General features: G+C 39.3%; 1 protein-coding gene across 6 annotated transcripts in view; it reads right to left on the reverse strand.

Moving 5' to 3' along the window:
• The window catches only part of kif21b (kinesin family member 21B), a 70,509-nt gene extending 53,966 nt beyond the window's left edge, over nucleotides 1-16,543 (reverse strand). For all 6 annotated transcript variants that reach the window (XM_023324952.1, XM_023324950.1, XM_023324955.1 and 3 more), the window contains exon 1: nucleotides 16,124-16,543. In XM_023324952.1, the coding sequence (XP_023180720.1) occupies nucleotides 16,124-16,164 (41 nt within the window). In that variant the 5' untranslated portion in view covers nucleotides 16,165-16,543. The remainder of the gene's footprint in view (nucleotides 1-16,123) is intronic.
• Between the last annotated feature and the right edge of the window lie 3,148 nt (nucleotides 16,544-19,691).

A 19,691-nucleotide genomic window follows, 5' to 3' on the forward strand; every position in this document is an offset into this window, starting at 1 on the left:
AATGATCACCTGAAAGAGCCTTCCAGGCTCAGTGTTTTAATTTTGGTTTACTGAGCAGAAAGAGGATTTTTTTTCACTGACAGATTACCCAGCACAACAAAGATTACATAAACAGGAACACATGTCCGTCTGGTTGTGTTCAGTTTGCCTGTGCCATACCTCAGAATAGGGCTTTGTCATCAGATCTCAGATAAGGATTACCCCAACTGACTGTGTTTGGCTCTCTCCACATAGGGATACAAAATGGTGAATTACAAAATATCTGTATGTTCAACCATGCATTTGACTTGCGACAACCGTATCATGAAAAGTATGAAAACTACATGGAAAGATGCCATGAAGCATTGTTAAAACTAAGAAACTGAATTTTCAAGAAGAAATAAAGGTGAAAAAAAACACCTAACAAAATTGAAAAGGTTCCTAGCCTGTCTGTGTGCTCTCTGACTTTCCAAACCCAGCTGGCTCTTATCTTTCTGCTGTATAAGCACGTCAAACCCATGTCCCATGGCAACCAGAAAAAAGATAACTTCACGCACATACTTTCAAAGAAAGAGCAAAACAGACCTCCTTGAAATTAAAAAATAAATGGACCCCATGAACCTTTTCTCTTTACACTAATCCCCTATGGCAATTTAGAAAGCAGAGACTGAAATGTTGACTGGAAACATAAACTTAAGTTGTAAGTGAGTCAGCGCATTTAGCTCCTGGGCTACATGGTTGTGGTTCTCACATTTGCCTAACAGTTGGGAGTCTTTCTGCATGGAGTTTGTATTTTACCCAGCGTGTTTGTGGGTCATATCTGGATACTCTTAAAGGCTCCAGAACAATTTAGCTGCAAAATGGTCAATAATCTCCAATAATTGTCTGCTTTTTTTTTGTAAATGCTTTACACTTTGTATATCCTCTGTAATATAGTGTTTATATTACAGGACTTGTATTACAGCTTAATATAAGGGCTATTTGTTTTATTCATTGTGGAGGAAGGTCTGGGTTTCCCTCCAGGCCTGCCCCCCTCAGATAAGCTGGAGATTATGGGTGGACTTTAATAATCACCGCGTTATAGGATCAGTTGGACAAAATGAAGAATTTTGAACATTTGATTGTCATAGCTAAAATAAAGAAGCATTTACCTGCACATTTGTTGCAGCTGCAGTCAATTACTTGACTATCTGTATATGGAAAATGATAAAAATCTGACCATTAAAGCAGAAAATATGAGGTGGTGCACCAATTCAACTAGAGCAGAAAAGTTAGCCTGGAGCCACACTCTGAATGCCTTTCCCTGTCCAACAGCATACAGTTAAGCCCCAATTTATTTACACGCCAGACGGATTTAGATGTAATTATTTTCTTTCAACTAAGAAGCTCCTTTCTGACAGGAAATAACACAGGCATCTTCCAGAACATAAGACATTGCAAAAAAGGTATCAAAAGTTTAAAAAAAAAAATTATTTTAAAAAGTTAATTTTTAGGAAAAACTGTCTTCTTGAAAATTGTTTCTATATTTTTCACTGATCAATAGATTTTTTTCACTCCCTTTTCCACCAGTATTTCAAATGATTTGTTTTCTGTGATGAGCTCCATGTGGCTGAGTCTGGAAGTCCTCTTTGCCATCACCCTAATCTTTAGCTCCCTCAACAGATTCTCTATCAGATTCATGTCAGGACTCTGGTTGGGCAACTCCAAAATGTTTATATTACTTCCAGTCAGAAGAAACATGTTGGTCAAATAACCTAACAGGGTTATGATTAATCCAGAATTTGTCCTGACTCGACATTAGCAAAAACCTCTAATGTGTCCTGCTTTATCTTGACTGTAAACTGATCCAGATACCACAGCTGCCACCTTAACAGATAGAGAAAACTAAAATGTGACTGCTAAGGTACTAAATGTTGGTGGAAAGGGATAAGGGATCTACATTCAACAAAGACACTTTTGAAGGCCGACATCCTTTGTTCACGCAAACCGATACAAAACTTCTAGAAAGGTGTAAAGGTGGAATCAAATAATGTTCTCTAAACAATTTACCTCTCTTTTGCATTCATACTGTATCTGCCTTGGCCACAATGAAGAGCCTGAGAGAACGAAAATAAGGACACAAGAGGATGGCTGCAATGGGAACTTAAGGAGGTTGCAGCATGTTTGACATGAAAAGCTCAGAAACTCAGGAAATTACCCTGGCCCATTTAGGGTTGGGAGCTTTGGGCATATCAGTGACTCTGGAATGAAATGAGAGAGGCCCGGTGGAGCGGGAATGGATGAAGGAGAGGCAAACCAATGGCTGTTAAGGTCAAAACAAAATGACTAAGAGGGAAGAATGAGAGCAGAAAGGGGAGAGGAAGCAAAAGATCAGATGGGCAGAGGGTAGATCAACGCCTATTCCATCTAAACTTACATACAAAACCTTAAAAAAGGACACTAAATATCACAGTGAGGGTGAACACATCACCCTCACTGTGAAACACGGTGCTGGCAGCATCATGATGTGGAGAAGCTTTTCTTCAGCATGGACAGAGAATCTGGTCAAAGCTAATTGAAACATGAGTAAAATTGAGCAAAAGCACATGTTTAAAAATAATTTAAAAGTTAAATCTATTTTAGTACATTACACTTAATCCCCATTTCAGTCAGTATTTGACTGTGAGAACACTTAATGGTTCAAGCTACATGCAAGCATTGTTTGTGATCCAATAATTTAAAGAAAAATATCAAATACAGCTGTTATAGCTGGTATGATTCAAAGTTTTGTAATTATTTAGTTCTAAAAATAATTCTCTCACTTACTGACCTAATTTTCAGTCATCTCTGATCTATTCCTTATTAGCACTATTTCAGTATCAGAGTAGCTCAATTTGCTTCCGTAACAAATTCAACTTTCACAGTTAATATTCTGAATACAGAAATTAAAAGCTCTTGGTATGTTTAAGGTCCCAACTATTTATCGTAGCGTTAACACCAATTTCCTACCATCTGACAAAGAGGTCCCGGCATAGTGCAGCTAAATGTTTGGGATTATTGAGCTACAGTAGGCATTTCTGTGCTGTTGCCCATTTAATCAGTGCTGACATTGATTTTCTGGATCAGCAAACTGCAGTGAATCAGCACATAAAACCATCAGCGGACTCTTTCTCTCCAATGCACCGTCTCTTCCTCTGTTCGATGCTCTAGCCATCGCAATCAATCGCAGATACTCTTCCCATAATGTTCGAGCTATTCTCTTGTTGCAATCAGTTAAGTGTTGTGCATGAGTGAAATAGCAGGACGCTCTCTGTCACTCAGGCTTATGGTAGCGGGACGTTCGCTCCAAAATCTGTCTCACTTCAGCTTCCAGCGCTTCCCGCTGACCCAATAACACAGCAGGGTAACGGGCCACAGGCCAAGTGGTACGGCGCTCACATTCAGAGTTTCTTATGTTGGTTCAGCTTATGCAAAGTGAATGAGTGAAAATCTCCCATTCATTCATCTATAACCAAGGTAGTGCTGAAGCCATTCTGTAAAATACCATTAATCTAATTAAAATAAGGCCAGTTTGGAAGCACTGAATTTGTTTTTTCAATCTGAATCAACAATGTAAATTCAAGGAAACTGAAGAGGTGAACAAACATAAAGGCAGCAGTTTTATAATGGTATATGATTGGTTTAATACTTTCCACTCACAAATGAGAGGAAAGTATTAAAAGTTGTGCAAAAATATTTGTCTGCATACAGATTTTTTTGGAAATTTTTTAGTTCAGTTTGATTCACCACACTCTGACCTGATAACTACCAGGCATACTGAGTTAAGAAACAGCAGTGCCTTGAAACCCACTCATACAAAGCGCCACCAATTTACCCAAAGCTGCACAATGGAGCTTTAATCCCCAGCTAAGATTCAGCCCGACATAGCACCCAAACCCCACCCACACAGCTCCACCAGACTAGCAGCAGCAGCAAATACCTGGTGGAACTGCAGGTCTGAGCTTATCTCTCAAACTACAGCGCTTCTAAGACCGGTTGTAAACAGCATAAATGAACAACATGGAGAAGCGTCGTTGTGATGACATACTGAAGTGGGAGTGTCAAAAGGGGGTGGAAGTTCTTAAAGAGACAGAAACCCAACTACAAGGCGTTAGAGATTTGAAGCCATTTTGTAAAGTTATATAATTTTCATAACAACTGTACGTAATACAGTTATTTGATTGACATAAAATGGCACTATGTATATTCCTGGAAAATACAAAATACCTGCCCTTTAAAATGATTTAGTCAAAGTCTGGACTTCCAGCAAATCTGCTTGAGATGTTGAAGTATCAACAGGGGGGCAAAGAATTGGCGACATGGTTAACTGACCTAGAACCTCATCAGAACCACATATCTACATATTTTGGGTTCATAGTTGTGGATGTTATTACCACCTATTGGCCCCAACAGTGTCCTTATCTGGATGGAGAGTTAGTAGTGTACTGAAAACCAAAAATAAAACTCTGAACCTGGAAACAAAACACTCCTAATCACCATGTTCTATACCACACCTTTGTTTGTTTAATTATTTTTATTCACTCTTAAACACAAAGTATGCAGTTCTCCTTTCCTCTTTCATGTTATCCCTCTCTATCAAATGATCCTTGCAGGCTGGCGACCCCACTGCCAGAGGCAATGATGCCAATCGGTAATCGGCGATGAGAGAGAGCTGGACTCACATACCCTCTGAACATTGGTTTGACTGGATTTGTTAACATCCAGTATCAAACTCTGGAGAATAAGTGGGCAAACTGGTTCATGGACATTAACATGAACATTTCCCAATCTGAGCCAGACTTCAGAGAGAGTTGTCCTACATTTACTGGAGCCTAAAGCCAAGTTAACTCCTCAAGATGTATCAGATAAATAAAAAGATATATTTATAAATAATAAAACAATGGATCTTCAAAAAGAAAGTGGTTATAAAAATTTTCAGTCGAAATCCACAACCCTTTTTTGTTTTAGCCGTTTTTAATAGTTTATCTTTACGTGGACTAAAGTCAATATGTTTGTGTTTACTTTGAGACTAAAAGATCTAAACTATCCTTAACTATTGCAGAAAAGATCTACTAAATTAGGACAGTGCTGTATGGAACAGAGCATGTGGGAAGCCTTGCTGTGATAGATTTTGGCAAGAGATTAAAAAACAAAGCCAACAAAGATTGCCTTGATTGGCTGTCGGAATAATTACCCTGAAGGTTCTCATCACGAGATGGGTTTTTTTTCTGTCTTTGCTTGAACAGTTTATTTTAAATACATTTGCACTGCTCATGCTAAAACTGTAAAAAGAAAAAGAGATACTGTGCCATTCAGGAAGAAATATACCTTGTTTATACAAATGCAGTAAAATACAAGCATCCATCAGTCAGTTTCAGCTCATTGTTACCAGACTACATCAGCACGCATCATAAGAACCGATTCTGGGTCAATCCTCACCCCATTTCCTCAGCCAATTCCCCCTTCCTCGTTTCCCCCTTCCTATCCGTCTCATCTGCTCTGTCGGCTGCAACATGGGGGAGGTGGAGGCGTGACAAAGAATCAAATTAGCTTCCTCTCCTACATTTTCATGATAGACAGTGTTGTCAAGGTCAGTAAGTATCCATCCAAGCTTGATTCTAACAAATTTCAGCCATCAAAAAAGAAACAAAAACTAAAGGAACTGAAAACTAGAGAAAAGATATTTTTGACATACTCTACAGAGTAAGAAAAATTGATAGATCAAGCAGAAAAAAATCTAATAATATCTAAGATTTAAAACAAGTCATTACTAATATGATACAAAATGGATGTTTACAGCCTGATGTCGTCTCTCCAGGGTTTACTGTCAATAAAATGCATGCAAATCCTGACTTTGCATCCCCAGCTAAAAATTCTCTGATGATACATTTTAAATTCATTTGGTTAAGCATAGGACAAGGAAGTGTAGCAGTAAAGTTGCAAATTTAAAGCTAAAAGAAAATAGGGCTTGATGGGTTTAAAAAGCTATTTGAATCCTGGACGAGCCAAGAAAACTCCACCAAAGCCACCACGCTGTGATGATGTTAGACAAATAAATTGAAGGTAACAAATCCAATATGGGAAAGACTGGGAGCAGATGCCTTTGTTAAACGTACAACAAATACAGTAGAGTGGCAGACTGCTACCATGACTCTGCTCGTCTGCCTGGTTCCCTTGAGGGCTGGTTAATATTACCACCCACCCTGCCTCCTACTGTCAGACAGCATTTACTTTGAGTGCTAATGCATTCAGCCAGCTTGTCTCTGTCTGTAGGTATGTGAACCTTTATGTCAGATATCTGCAGAAACATATGCATTCCTTCCAATACAGCAAACATATGTAATAAATCAACCTAAAATGACTGCAGCCTAAGAAATACTAATTAAAGAGAGAAATGAAATAAATATATACATATATTTATCAAAATAAAAAGTATATATTTCTAGCTTTTTTTGTCTTGAATGGTCATTCTTTTTTTGTTATAAGAAATTAGCTAAATGGGGTGTTGCGGTGGCACAGGGGTTAAGCACAACCCACATATGGAGGCCTTAGTCCTTGACGTGGCTGCCGCTGGTTCGATTCCCGTCCTAGTGACCTTTTCCGCCTGTCTTCCCCTTCTCTACCCACTTTTCTGTCAATTTACTATCAAATGAAGGCCAGTAGTACCAATAAAACCTTTAAAAAATAAATTGGCTAAATTAGTAATTGCTAGACTATTTTGCAGAAACCACTAAATCTGCAACAAAAAATAGCAAAGGAGTAGAATGACAAGCCTCACCAAACTTTCTGTTTTTCTTCTGCAGTGACAATTTCCACACTGAAGAGTGTTGTCAACATTCACTGGCCATTTCAATCACCACCGGTTTCCTCACTGTACCACTTAATAATGATGCAATGATGTAACAAAGTAACAAAGGAGTCACTCTGACTTAACAATAGGTCCTACAATTTTAAACTCCCAGAAATTATTCAAATTACTTCCACAGGCCCACGTTGGGCCAGGGGAAAAGTCAGTTAAATTCCTCTTGTCTCATTCTTAAACTTGGAGCTTTTCCAGAAGCATTCATCTTTTTCACATTCTGTTTTGTTAAAGAATCAAAGGGCCACAGAAAAGAACACATCATTTACATGTGCAACTTTTTGAACATAATGACAGAAGACATTTATTCAGTAGAAGGTAGAAAATAACCAAATCTGCAATGTTCATCTTGTAAACAAATTTCATGGAGGCTAATCTGAAACTGGAATTAAAACACAACAATGAGTGATGTGATCACCTGGAAAAATCGGCTCTTAAAAATCTGTCTTTTGTTAAAGAGTGATAAGACAAAGAAGGGCAGAAGATCTTTTGTTTGCCACAGACCATGTAGCAGAGACAATAAGCGTGTAAAAGAAGATGACCTAATCAAATAAAACCAGTAATTGTTTTCAACATAGTGGTGGCAATATCAAACATTTTTTCTAAAAGGGACAGGGAAGTGAGTCAATAAGAGGATGAAAGGATCTAAAAGATTTCCAGAGCTAAATCAAATCAACAAACTAAGACTTAAAAATTGCTATTCAAACACTAAGCACGAAATAAGCTTCTGCTATTTTACTATCATCAATAAATGGGCAAAACTGTTGGTATCTAGTTGTGTGAAGCTGGTGGAGATGTATCAAAAATGAAATGTGGTATTTAGAGTATAGTGGCTGAACAGTGTATTAATTTAGGGTAACTACATTACTAAAGATGAACACTACACTTTTTCAATTTGCAAAGTAAAAAAATTGAAAACCATGCAACTGTTTCCTTCCACTTCACAATAATAAGCGACTGTGTATTGGTCTTTTCAGATATTTTTGGATTCTTTGATCTGACAGAGTTTTAATCTGGTTTAATAAAGGCTGAAGATGTGATTCCTTTTAAAAAAAACATCAGGGCTTACGGTTCTCATATGAAACAAAAATTAAATAAACCAAGTCTGAATACTTTTGCAAAGACCTGCACTCCGTAACTACTTAAAGTAATGTTTTAAAGATATTATTTTCCTGCTGACTCCTCTTTTTCTTTCAAAGACGTGACACAAAAACACGTAAAGACAAATGGACACCAGCTGTGATTAAGCTACTTAATGGTGGAGGTGATCATGGGCCAGCTGGTCACAACATACACACACACACACACAGCGAATTAATATTGACCTAAGAGTCAACAAAAAGTGCACTGTGTCTATGTGAATACAAAATAAGGCTCTAGATGTAAACTTACAAAAAATAAAAGCAGAACACAATGAGATATTTTATTTCAAAAGGGTTACTGGAATTAAAACAGGGAAGTAGATAAATACTTTATAGTCTAGACACACCTGAGGTAATCCATTCAGCCGCCTCTACTTCTCTCTCCGGGAAAATAGCAAACACGTGCAGCTGCACTCAAATTATTCATACGCGCACACATGGGCACTTCATATTAGCTCGCTACAATAACCCTTTTGACAAAGGACAAGACACTTGCTCTTTTCCCCCCTCACTTCACCCACCCTCTGCCCACCACCCTCCTCAGCATCTCCACCTCATTCTTCCTTGTGCTTGCCTGGCTAAAAATCAAGGAAGCGTTATTCTCTTTTAACATAGGAGGAGCAGTTTATGAAAATAAGACAACAAAAGGAATGCACTCCAAGCACATCTCTTCTCTACACAATTTAAAAATTACAGCCTGAACCTCTTCCTCTTTTACTAGTCTCTGTATGTGTGTACAAGCTCAGCAGAGAGCACAAAGACCTGCAGTGACATCAGACTCATTCACACTGTGTCCTCTGTCTACACTCACCCAAGAGGTGCTCTGTTTAAAGAGCTACAGATGAGCCCCTTCCCCCTCAACACACACACACACACACACACACAGAGCCCCTTGTGATCTCCAAATGACCACAACAATGTCAACACACACATGATTTATCAAAATATGCAAGCATCAAAGGACACTAAAAGAAAAGCATTTATTGTTTCCCCGAGAATACAACACAAGGACGTCCATTATTATTTGTTTTGGCCACACAAGCAGCAAAAAGGGTTTCCTTGAGCCAAAGCTGCATAAATAATGATAAACATGTCTATTTAGAGGGCCAGTGACATATGACGATAACAGTAAAATACTAATGCTGAAAGAGACTGAAGCACCATTCATTCCTTTCTAAATTCAAATGAGTGCATTCAAATAAATACAGATCCGAGTGATTGTGTCTGTGTTTAAATGTTCAAGTACTAAATAAGAGGGGCTGACCAAAAAAATTTATTATTTGGTTATAGTTTCACACTTTATTTCCCCATACTGTGTAAACAAGCATGCACAAGAGAGGAGAAAAGTGTTTAAAAGAGGAGTATTAAAATAAAATGAAGTGAGCTCGCTAGTCACACTCTGAATGCATACTGTCCAGCTTCAGTCAAGTGAAGGCCCGAGGCTTGTTCTCCAGTCTGTTTCACCTCCGAGTCACATACTGAATCGTGTCAACAGCAACGGCTCACAAAGCAGGAAGCAAACAGGAAGTGTGGATAGTTCAGCAGCGGCCTTACAGGAAGTCATTCTGCAACAGCAGCACACCATTTGGGAGTACCCATGCACTGAATCAGGAGAAATTCATCAAAAGACTGCTGACGCAACTTAAACATTTGGAGCAAAAGCATGAAAAAGTTGACTGTTTCCAATACACAGCTTCCTTATAATATTCACCAACAAATCCAAAGGACATAAAAAAACCAATCTCACTGCAGATTTAATTATATTCTATGGCCATTTTAGGAAATCTAAAATCTTAAAAGGTTGAATATAAATACGTCTTTCCATTGTTTGCAATATTACTTTTAGACATGGTGTTCTGACACAAAAATTGTCTTTTGAGTCACCCTTCTCTAAAACCAAGTCCTCACTAAATGTTATAGCACATTTGCAAAATGCTCTAAGCACCTATACTGATATCTTGACAAATTGAACTTTTTCAAAGGGGAATTTGTTTAACAGTTTTGTGGTCATTAATAAGAAACACAGGAAAAAATGATAGAGTGAGCACAGTTACTTTCCCCAAAGACCTAGATCTAGTTTAAGTAGCTGAGTTGCATGAGCCAAGTAAACAGCATACTGTAAAGCAGTATTTTGATTGTATAAACTAAAGTGGCTTTTCAAGACAAAATGACATGACCCTGTGAGAAAATTAACTGTAAACAGACTTAAAGAGTTTACCTGTCATGACTAGGTGTCCTTAAAATTACATTTGACAGCTAATATTGCAACTATAGTTTCACAAGACTAAGAGGATGATTATGTGGAGGAAAATGTGACTTTCAGCTGCTTCCATTTACTGCCACACAGCACTTATAAAACCATTACAACAGTTGGGAGAAAAGGAAGTACTACCCAAGCACATGAGTGAACCAACACCAGTCAGAATCCAAGCAGAAATTAGAATGTCCACCTGAAAATGCTAAAAAATTTGAGCTGGATGCTATGAAACGCCAAAGTTTGGTGCGTCCCTCTTTCTCAACAACTGGCTGCCTTGTGATAAGTTCAAGCCTATTTTTAAATAATACATTTTACATCCATGTATAACATTTTAAAAAGTAATTATTTATGCCCCTAAAAGTCCAAAGGACAGAAAACATAAAAAAGTGCAGCTTCTAACCTTTAACACCCTTCTCCCCACGTTTAGCAATGCAAAGAGGACCTTCACTAAAAAATCAGTGACCATGAGTGCCCCAATACATGGATGTTTATGAAATCCTGTTTTGAAGCTCACTTTATCTTTGCACTCATTATCTGTTTCTTTCCGCAATCACATAAGAATACCAAAAAATAATCTGCAATACAAAACAAAAAAAGCACAGCGGGTAAGAAGGAAGTGATGCACAGCTGTGGATGGTACACTTGGGTGTGTGCTCTTCTACATTTCCTGCTCCTCTTCCCTCCATGGAGTTCAAAAATCAGTGACCAACTGTTTCAGCAGCGACTCTTGTCAAATAATGCTTTTACTTTTGTAAATCGGTGTCAAGCCAGTTGCAAGGTGGGGGCGCGGGGAAATATCAAGGCCAAGTGTATCAATGCTTTTATGAGGAGATTAAACTGCAGCAGCCAAATCTTATGACCAGTAACTCCAGCAATGTAAGCCTGATATCCTTGACTTTTTCCCACCAAACCCAGCCTTTTAGAAGTGACCCCCATGGGAGGTAAGTAACCCAGACAGTGTGGCAAACTATTAACACACACAGGAAACAGGCGAGACTGGCAGCCTACACAGGACAAATGTCCAACAACAAAACACCTTTTTTGTTGTCCCATTTAAAGCCTTTGTGTATCAGCTGTGAGAAGGATCACTTCCGCAGTTGTATTCTACTGCTCTTGTTTTGTTTCGCAGGCAGTGGAGCAGTAATGGATTTATGAGAGCCTTCTCTGTCTGAATGGTTCCAGATTGATTGATCATCACCTCATCAGCTGAACTCCCCCTGCCTCTTAGCTAAAAACGCTCTGCGTCATAAATGCTGGTCATCCATCTGTAGGCTAACAAGGAACACTGAATATTTTATGCTCCGTTTTGCAGTTTTCCTTTTTATTTCGCCTCATTAAAGTCATCCCCTTCGCACTCCCCCCCCTAAAACCACAATAGCAGGAAGCACACAGAGGTTCGCTATTTGGTAAGTTCTTGAGCAATGGCTGCAAACTGAACCAGCAGGACAGCCTTAAGGAGAAAGTGTGTTAAGGTGAGAACATCTCTGAGAGGCCACAAGTTCAAACGCCGCATTAAACAGATTTGTCTTTGTGTTTATTTATAAGGAGTGCCAGAGGCTGATGGAGCAGTTCAGCAGGAGACGACTCACTCATTGGTCTAATTGGAGGAATGGTGGGCTAGATCAATATGCAGAAGGAATTTCACACGGAGTTCATAACTCTCAAGTCAGGCTCCACCCCGCATGCACACAGATGAATTATTGGCTTTCATAACGGTGCACAAAACCACTCAAGGTCAGTTCTAATGTAAACCTTTTAAAGCACTCAACATAAAGTGATACTCCATGTGTGTGAATAAAATGTTGTGTTTGCAAATTAATCTCTTTATCCTTACAGCCCCTGTGCTTCAGAGTAAGGTAGTTTAGTAAAAGACTGCAGGACCATCAAGATGCAAAGTTCACCAAGTGGAGGAGTCACATTTAGACATGGGCCGATATGAGATTCCCCCATGTTATGATGACCTGAAATAAAAATACCATGGTTTTAATGGCATGGTATTTACACAAAGTTTTAAAACAAAAAATGTATAACATGAACTCGTTATCTCCACCATTTTTCCCTATTCAAAACCCCTCACGGATTTACAGCTTTACATTAGTTGATTAGTCAGTATATTAGCTCAGGTAGCCAGCCATTTTCACTAAAAGAAAAAATGATGGGTGGCACTTCTGTAAGTTTCATGGATGTGTTTCTTTCAGTAATAACTATTTCAGCACAGCCACATTTTTTTGTGCAAGTGATGGAAAAGTGCAGCCGCCTTTCTTCAGCCAGCTAACTGGCAGTGTGCAGCCACAAGTGGGGAGGAGGGAACAGTTTAGTGTCAAAAACAACAATTTCAAACCAACGGAAAGATGTAATTAAAGATTTAAGGATATTGAAATTGTTCATTTAAACCTTGGTGCACCAGTAGTTAGCTTATGCAGATAGTGTGTATCTCTATTAATTAAAATATAATTGAGAAGGTAATTTATTTCAATAATTCAATTAAAGTAAAACCCTTTACATTCTATATTCAACACAAACAAAGTGACACATTTCAAAAGTTTATTTCTGTTGATTTGTAACCTATATCATGGATACGTTTCTGTCTGGGTTTTCTGGGGCCCCGTTTAAACAGAACCGCTCTTTAGTGAAACCATAACATTTGATGCAGTCCAGTCGCTTGTTTATACGTCTCCAGCAATCGCAGTCTCTGACATCAACGCTTTTTGAAACCAGGTCTCAGAGTGAAGCTTTTCGGGAATAACTCCACGTAGGTGTGAAGTACTCCAAAGGTGTGAAAGTGAAAATGCAGAGAACAAAAGGCTTGAGGATTCACTGTTCACATGAATGGGCAGATAAACAAAAACAATAGTGGATGGTTTTGTGCTGTGTTGTGCTACCTAACCTTTTCGGTTTAACACAACTTCTGAAAAAGAATATATATGTGTTGCGTAAACACTTTGTTCATCAGAGATGGATTCTTGTTTTCTAAATGAGGTGGAAACTAAGGGTGCATGCACGTGTTTTGATGACATGTTAAAAATCCCAGTGCCATGTAGACGTTGGCATGACAACTACATCCGATTCACGGTGAATTGGTAGTGCAGTCTAAACGTGGAACATTTCCCCACAATACATCCAAAAATACAGTCAGTTTCCATACAGCGGTCTTGTGCAACCTGGGAAACAGCTATAATTATCAAAATTAACAAATAAACAACTGAGACATTTCACTCTGTGCATGGAATATATAACCAAAAAGGTTTCACCTTTTCATAGGATTTGTTTTAAAAAAGTAACTGTTCCATTAGGTGCGTGGGGTCGTGCCCAACTTGACAGCGCTGCAGATGCAGTGTGAATAATCCGTCCCTCAGGCAGTCAGGTCTGAATGCAGGATTGTAGGCCATGTCACTGGATACAGGGACATTGTTTAGGGAAAGCAGAGCAGACTCTGAGGAAGTGGGTGCTGGCAACTTCAGTCGCAGTGCTCCTTCAGCCTCACGAAGACCTGACTGACCCCCAAATGCATGCTTGCACATCAGCACACAAACTTAAAAGTAAAACGGTGAAACTAGTGAGCCTACGGGCAACACAACATGGGAGCAATTAAACAGCAGCCCCCTCTTATCGGCAGGCGGCTTTCTCTGGGAAGAAAAAGAAGCTCAGAAGGTTGTTAAGCGGATATGGGGGGAAAATGCGGCAGGAGGTTATCCTTTTACGTGTGTTTATTTGCCTGTTTCCCATTTCCTGTTAAATACACAGACACTTTGTGTGCCACTCACTGGGTGAATAAATATAGGTCACTCATGATGAAAAGCTTGAAAACGAAACCAGTCGTGTAATTAGAAAAAAAGTCTTGAGGACAACATTAATTAAACAGATTTAACGGTTTACTGCGGTTTCTGCAGCACTCTGAATTGATTTGGTCTTGTCTTTAGCTTGCAAAGGTCTTAAATACAGATCTGCATCAACTCTGATCGATCTATCCCTTGTTCGATAAGACCTGTTGTAAAGCAGTCACTGGTGGTTTATACAGTTTCTCTTTTTAAGCAGAATCTACTCAACTTCCTGTTGCAGTTGGCGGTGTGAACAAGCTGAAAGAGAGACACTCAGCGACTGAAACATATCCCCTGGGGAATGGAACTATTTGTTTTAAGTCTCAGCTGTACCAAGCAGTCCTACAGAACCACAGTCACCTCCCTTCCCCAAGTTTAAACCTCAAATGGGTCCTTAATGAAGATTGTTAAAATTCACAATTTATGGCTTACATCCTCTGACCTCCTCCAAGTGGCATGATGAACCTCTGAGAACCTGGCAAAGAGTAAGACCTGCCAATGTCCAATGGAGCATGATTCAGTTGGGTCACTTATGCATTGTATTACTATGAAAAGCTGAATCACACCATGAGCTGGAAAGCCAATAGTCATTTGAATCGGCTTTGTTTGACAGTCCTTGTGCTAGGATGTCCCCTATAAGAAGCCAAAGTTATCCTCATCTGATCAAACTATAAAATGCAGAAGATGTCCTTGACCAATGGACGAGGCATACCAAAGAAGGGAGTCCAAAAGTGAATTATAAAACATACACTCTAATAATATTTGCAGATTCTTGAAAAGCACCAGAGTCCATACAGTGTCTGAAGCCTCCAGCCATTTGTATATTGGATTCCTTCTGGTTAGTATCAAAGTATCAATAAGCAGCAGAAATGCACCTAAGAGTGCCACCATAGTGGTCTCATGCTCTTCCCAGATGAAAGAAAAAATTCTGGGTAAGCCTTGATGCTTATTGATTGCCTCTGAGCACACACTGATTGGTGGTAACTACTTGGATACATTGGGGGTGGTAAAGGGACAACTCCGAGTATCATGATGGACAAGACTTTGAATCGTGTAACACCACTGGTGCCTAATGGACACACACTTAGAAAATGCAGGAATGATGTAGCGAGTTTTTACTCAAGAAAGCAAAGCTGATATTACAAAGTTTTAAAAGTTCTAAGATTAAAAGATGTCTGGGGATATGTCACATTACTGCTTCACTTATGCAAGATTGTTTTTTGCTTGTTTTATTTTAGAGCATGATTTCAGAATACACACAAAGTCAGAATTAGGTCCTGCCTGCCAATTTCAGATGCTTCAATCCTAAAAGTGCTAAAACATAAAAGCACATTTGTACAATCATCCTTGAATTTGCAATTATTTTTAGCACACAGCTAAACATCTATCTGTCGTCATGCAAATCAAGGAGAGCTTTGAGTGGAGCTTTTGTACTTGCATTTTCAACACTGAGGGGTGCAATACAGGTCCAAGAATGGGAGGCATGTCTTTGTGCTTATGTCAGGAACAATAAGAAAGTAAAGACCACTGCTTTTCACACTGCTTTGTTAGAGACTTTGCCATGCACATGTTCAGAGTTGATTAGATGCAAGGTGGCAATGCAGGGAGAGGTCTGTGGAGATGATTAAACTAATACTGGCGTGAATAGAAACGCCCATTGTCCTCCCTATCCCTGCACCTGGCTGTAGCTGTCCTTTCTTGTCACCTCACCCAGTCTTAAAACCTGAATGCAACATTCAGCGTCCACTGTAAGCATACCGGTGATGAAAGGAAACTCCCAGCCCTGCATCATGAAATCAGTCATACAAAGATCGTATGGCACAGACACGTTTTCTCTTATCAATAAAGTGAGGAGCACCACCCATATGTTGCAAAAGAACATACGGGTGTATTTGTGATCAAGCACTGAGCTGTGACATCCAGGCGCGTTTTGTGATGAAAATGATACCAATGGATGCCTCTGATCTTACTGACCGCCTGCAGGTACAGACACAATGTGGTCTGCCGAAGTCGGCAGATTTCCAGCAGCGGACAGACGTCGGAGGCTTACCTCAACGCAACCTTCACACAGCAATCGCTCTGGCTCGCCATGGTCGCTCTCAAGGTTGTCGTGGACTGTTCCGGCTGTGCTGTGTTTTTCAGCGTGGGTAACGTCCTGCTGCTTTCAGCTCGGCTCTCTCAGGTCACCGGGAGCAGCCGTCAAGACCTGCCAGCGGCGGCGAGGTGCCTTCTCACCGGGACCCCTCTTGTCGTCTTCCTCTCCTCCGCTGAGGCGGTCATTTCTGTCTGTCTGCTGATTGTCACATCACACAGTTCGAGCTGCTCTTTTCTTCTGCGTCTGCCTCTCTCTTTCCGTGGTCTGTTTCAGTCGCTACATCCTGTTTAAACTGCCTGTAAGCGAAGCATATGTGCACTTCTCTGCAACCACAGCGCTTCTCTGGGCGATAAAGCTGAATGAGCGCTCACACCGTGCACGAGAGAGGGGGGTGGTGCCGCGTTCATGGGCCGTCGGAAATCTAGAGCTGTCTCTCCCAAATCATTCCATTCCAATACTTATATTTGGTTTCACTTGTACATGGTTTTAAAATATATACATCGAATACGGTGAGCTAATAGCCATCTTTCATCAGCCAGATTGTTTTATAAAGACTCTTTAGGCTCCGTAGCTACACTATGTTTCCTATGTTATAAAACTAATGCAAAACACATGTGGCTATATCCTTCTGCCAGGGCCAGTCCAGGGCTCTTTGGGGCCCTTCCAAGCAACCTCAGTCATCACACATTATGGTTGTGTTCATCCATTTATTCGTTATGCACCAAATCTTTACTGTAACAGTTTGTTTATACTTACGTTAAATAGGTTTTACTAGGTAGAAAAGGTGGAACATAATAGCCAGTATACTAACATAGTCAATGGCAAAAATGTTTACTCAGAAAGCCTGGTTTTCCTTATTTATATATAACCACTTGCTCACTGTTAGTCCTGACACTATGAGAAGTTGTCCAGCTTTTGTTTGGGTTTTTGTGCCTTGGATCGACTCTAATCTCTGCAGCAAACTGCAGAACAAATAAATCTATCACAAATAAAAATTTATTCTGATCTTATTACGATTAAAAGAAATGAGAAATAATGCAATTACTGCAGCTGGCCAAAATAAAGTACATAAAAATGTTCTCATACTTTTATCTTGTTAATCTATTAGATTTGCTACACTGCTTTTTAGCTGGTTTAGTAACATTTAAAGTAGTTCTAGCAAAGTTAAATGAAGTTAAGTGTATATTATATATGTATTTATATCCAGCCATAGTTATGAAAGTAATCTGGTAAATATCAATCAATCAATCAATCAATCTATCAATCAAGGGGAACACAAAGGAATTTACTCCAGATAAAGGTTAAACTAGCAAACAACAAAATATACTTAATTAAACATAACATGTGGGTATCAAATCAAAAGTACAATAAAACTAAAGCTTTGTTAATTTTAATAAGGTTAAATTAAGAATAAATAATCTAAATCACTACAGATCATCCGAAAACCAAAGCAAAAAGAAAACCTAATAAGATTTATACTGCCCTCATTCACTTTTGCACCTTATACATTTGTTTTTAAGAGATTATTTACTTTGCGTTGTGCTAACGCCAAATGAATGTAGTATTTCCTATAGCAGTAATAAATAATACCAAAAGTCAGTGAAAGCAGCATAATCGCGTTTGATTGACATGACATAAAGCCATAGGCTTGATTAGTCCCGCCTTCTTTTAAAAGTACGCACCTATCCGCAGGCTGCAATCACGTGTTGGTCCCGCCCACCAAACACACCCACCGTCTGCTGTAAAGATTACCGGGCCTTTCTGAACCCTCTCTGCTGCAGCGGCGACATCTGAAGCCCAGGAAGCTGCAATAAAAAGATCGTGATGGTGAGGAGGGGCCATCGGTGTGATCACCTTGGGGTCAAAGGCCAAAACTTGTTAAAAGCCCATTATGTGCAAGCTGAACGGTAAAGTCTGGCTGGGTGCATTTAAGGGAAGTCACACAAAACACTCTTCCTTCTCCTGACTAACATTTATTCAAAAGGGGAAATTGGAGCCTTTTCTCTTTGTTGCGTCAAACAATTTCATAATGTGAATTTTTTTCAGTTTTTTTTTAACATTCTGATCTTATGTATGTTCCTCTCTTACTAAATTGAATAATACATGCAAATAGAGCAGGTTGGAGATGGAATGGGGCTCTAAATAGATCGATTACATGTATGATCACACCCAAAGTCACCAAATCTAAGCCTATATTCCCTTTTAAATTCTCAAAGTTTGACTGTGTGCTGCAATCTTAACATCCCTAGTCTCAGTTTGCAAATGTGCCAAATCACAGAATGTTTTCCTCAACACGAAAATTAGTTACTCCACATTAGTAAATTACTAAAAAGCAGTAAATGCATTTTCGAAGTAGGTCAGTTTTGCTAGGGAAGAAGGGGTCAAGTTGAATCTGTTTTGTATACAAAATACGTATTTTTATTTTATTGACATTTATTTGTACTTGTTGCAAAAGGAGCTTACAACAAGTACATCTGTAGTAAATTTCAACTTCAAAAAATCTTTAAAATATGTGCTGCAGCAGCTTAGGTTGCCAATACCATGAGCCAGCTATGTATATAAAATTAATGTACAGTACCACACTTCACTACACTGATAGCAAAGCTCTAACTAGTGAGGAACTCACATCTTTACAATCTTAATCCTTGGAGTCTGTCAAAAGCTTTGATTCCCCAGAGGAAGTGATCATAATTGACCAACAGCTTGCAGCGCAATACTTTCACTGGGCTATTTCACAACATCATGCTGATCCGTGGGCTGAACAGTGAGGAGTTGGCACCATCACCTGTTTCCTGATCACAGCAGCAGGCTCACTGGATTCAAAAAATAGGCTGAAAAGTCACTTTTCATGACAAAAATACAGTGAGCATGAATTATAAACCCATTTTGTGTAGCTAAAGAGAAGCTTACAGTGTTTGTGTGTTGGTGTGCCAGGGACCAGGTGGCAATATTAGTGTTGCACAGGCAGCAGTGCTGGATTCCACACAAGATTAGCAACCAGATATAAAGATAAAACTGCAACCCTGCCAGATCTACAGGGAAAGGTTGCAGCCACCACAACTGGAACGACGGCACACAGTCAAAGGGTGATGCACCTAAACGAACACACATTTATGCACATCATAGACTTTCAGACTCTATGAACCGTTATGTAATTACGCGACCCTGTTTTCTTCAGCATTCCTCCGCATGCATTTCTACACTATGTAATCCATGTGAGATCTACCTTAAAAGAAAAATCTTCAGCATTTCGATAATATAAACAGCATATTTCATGAGCGTACACCGTGTGGGTTAGAAAACCCTGAAAATGGTCTAATTTGGCATCTGTAAGACCAACACATAATCCTGTTATTTACAGATACATACAATTAAATTACCAGCAACCTAATACCATCAGAGGCGCTGAAATGAAGTAATCCCAGTTGCCCTAAGGTTGCATCAGCGAGGTTTAGAGGTTTATTTCTTCAGCTCCGGTTAAATGCTTTGCTTCCTACAGAAACATGATTTCAATGCAAGCAGA

Source organism: Xiphophorus maculatus, chromosome 20 (assembly GCF_002775205.1).
Source record: "Xiphophorus maculatus strain JP 163 A chromosome 20, X_maculatus-5.0-male, whole genome shotgun sequence".
NCBI classification, from domain to species: Eukaryota; Metazoa; Chordata; class Actinopteri; order Cyprinodontiformes; family Poeciliidae; genus Xiphophorus; species Xiphophorus maculatus.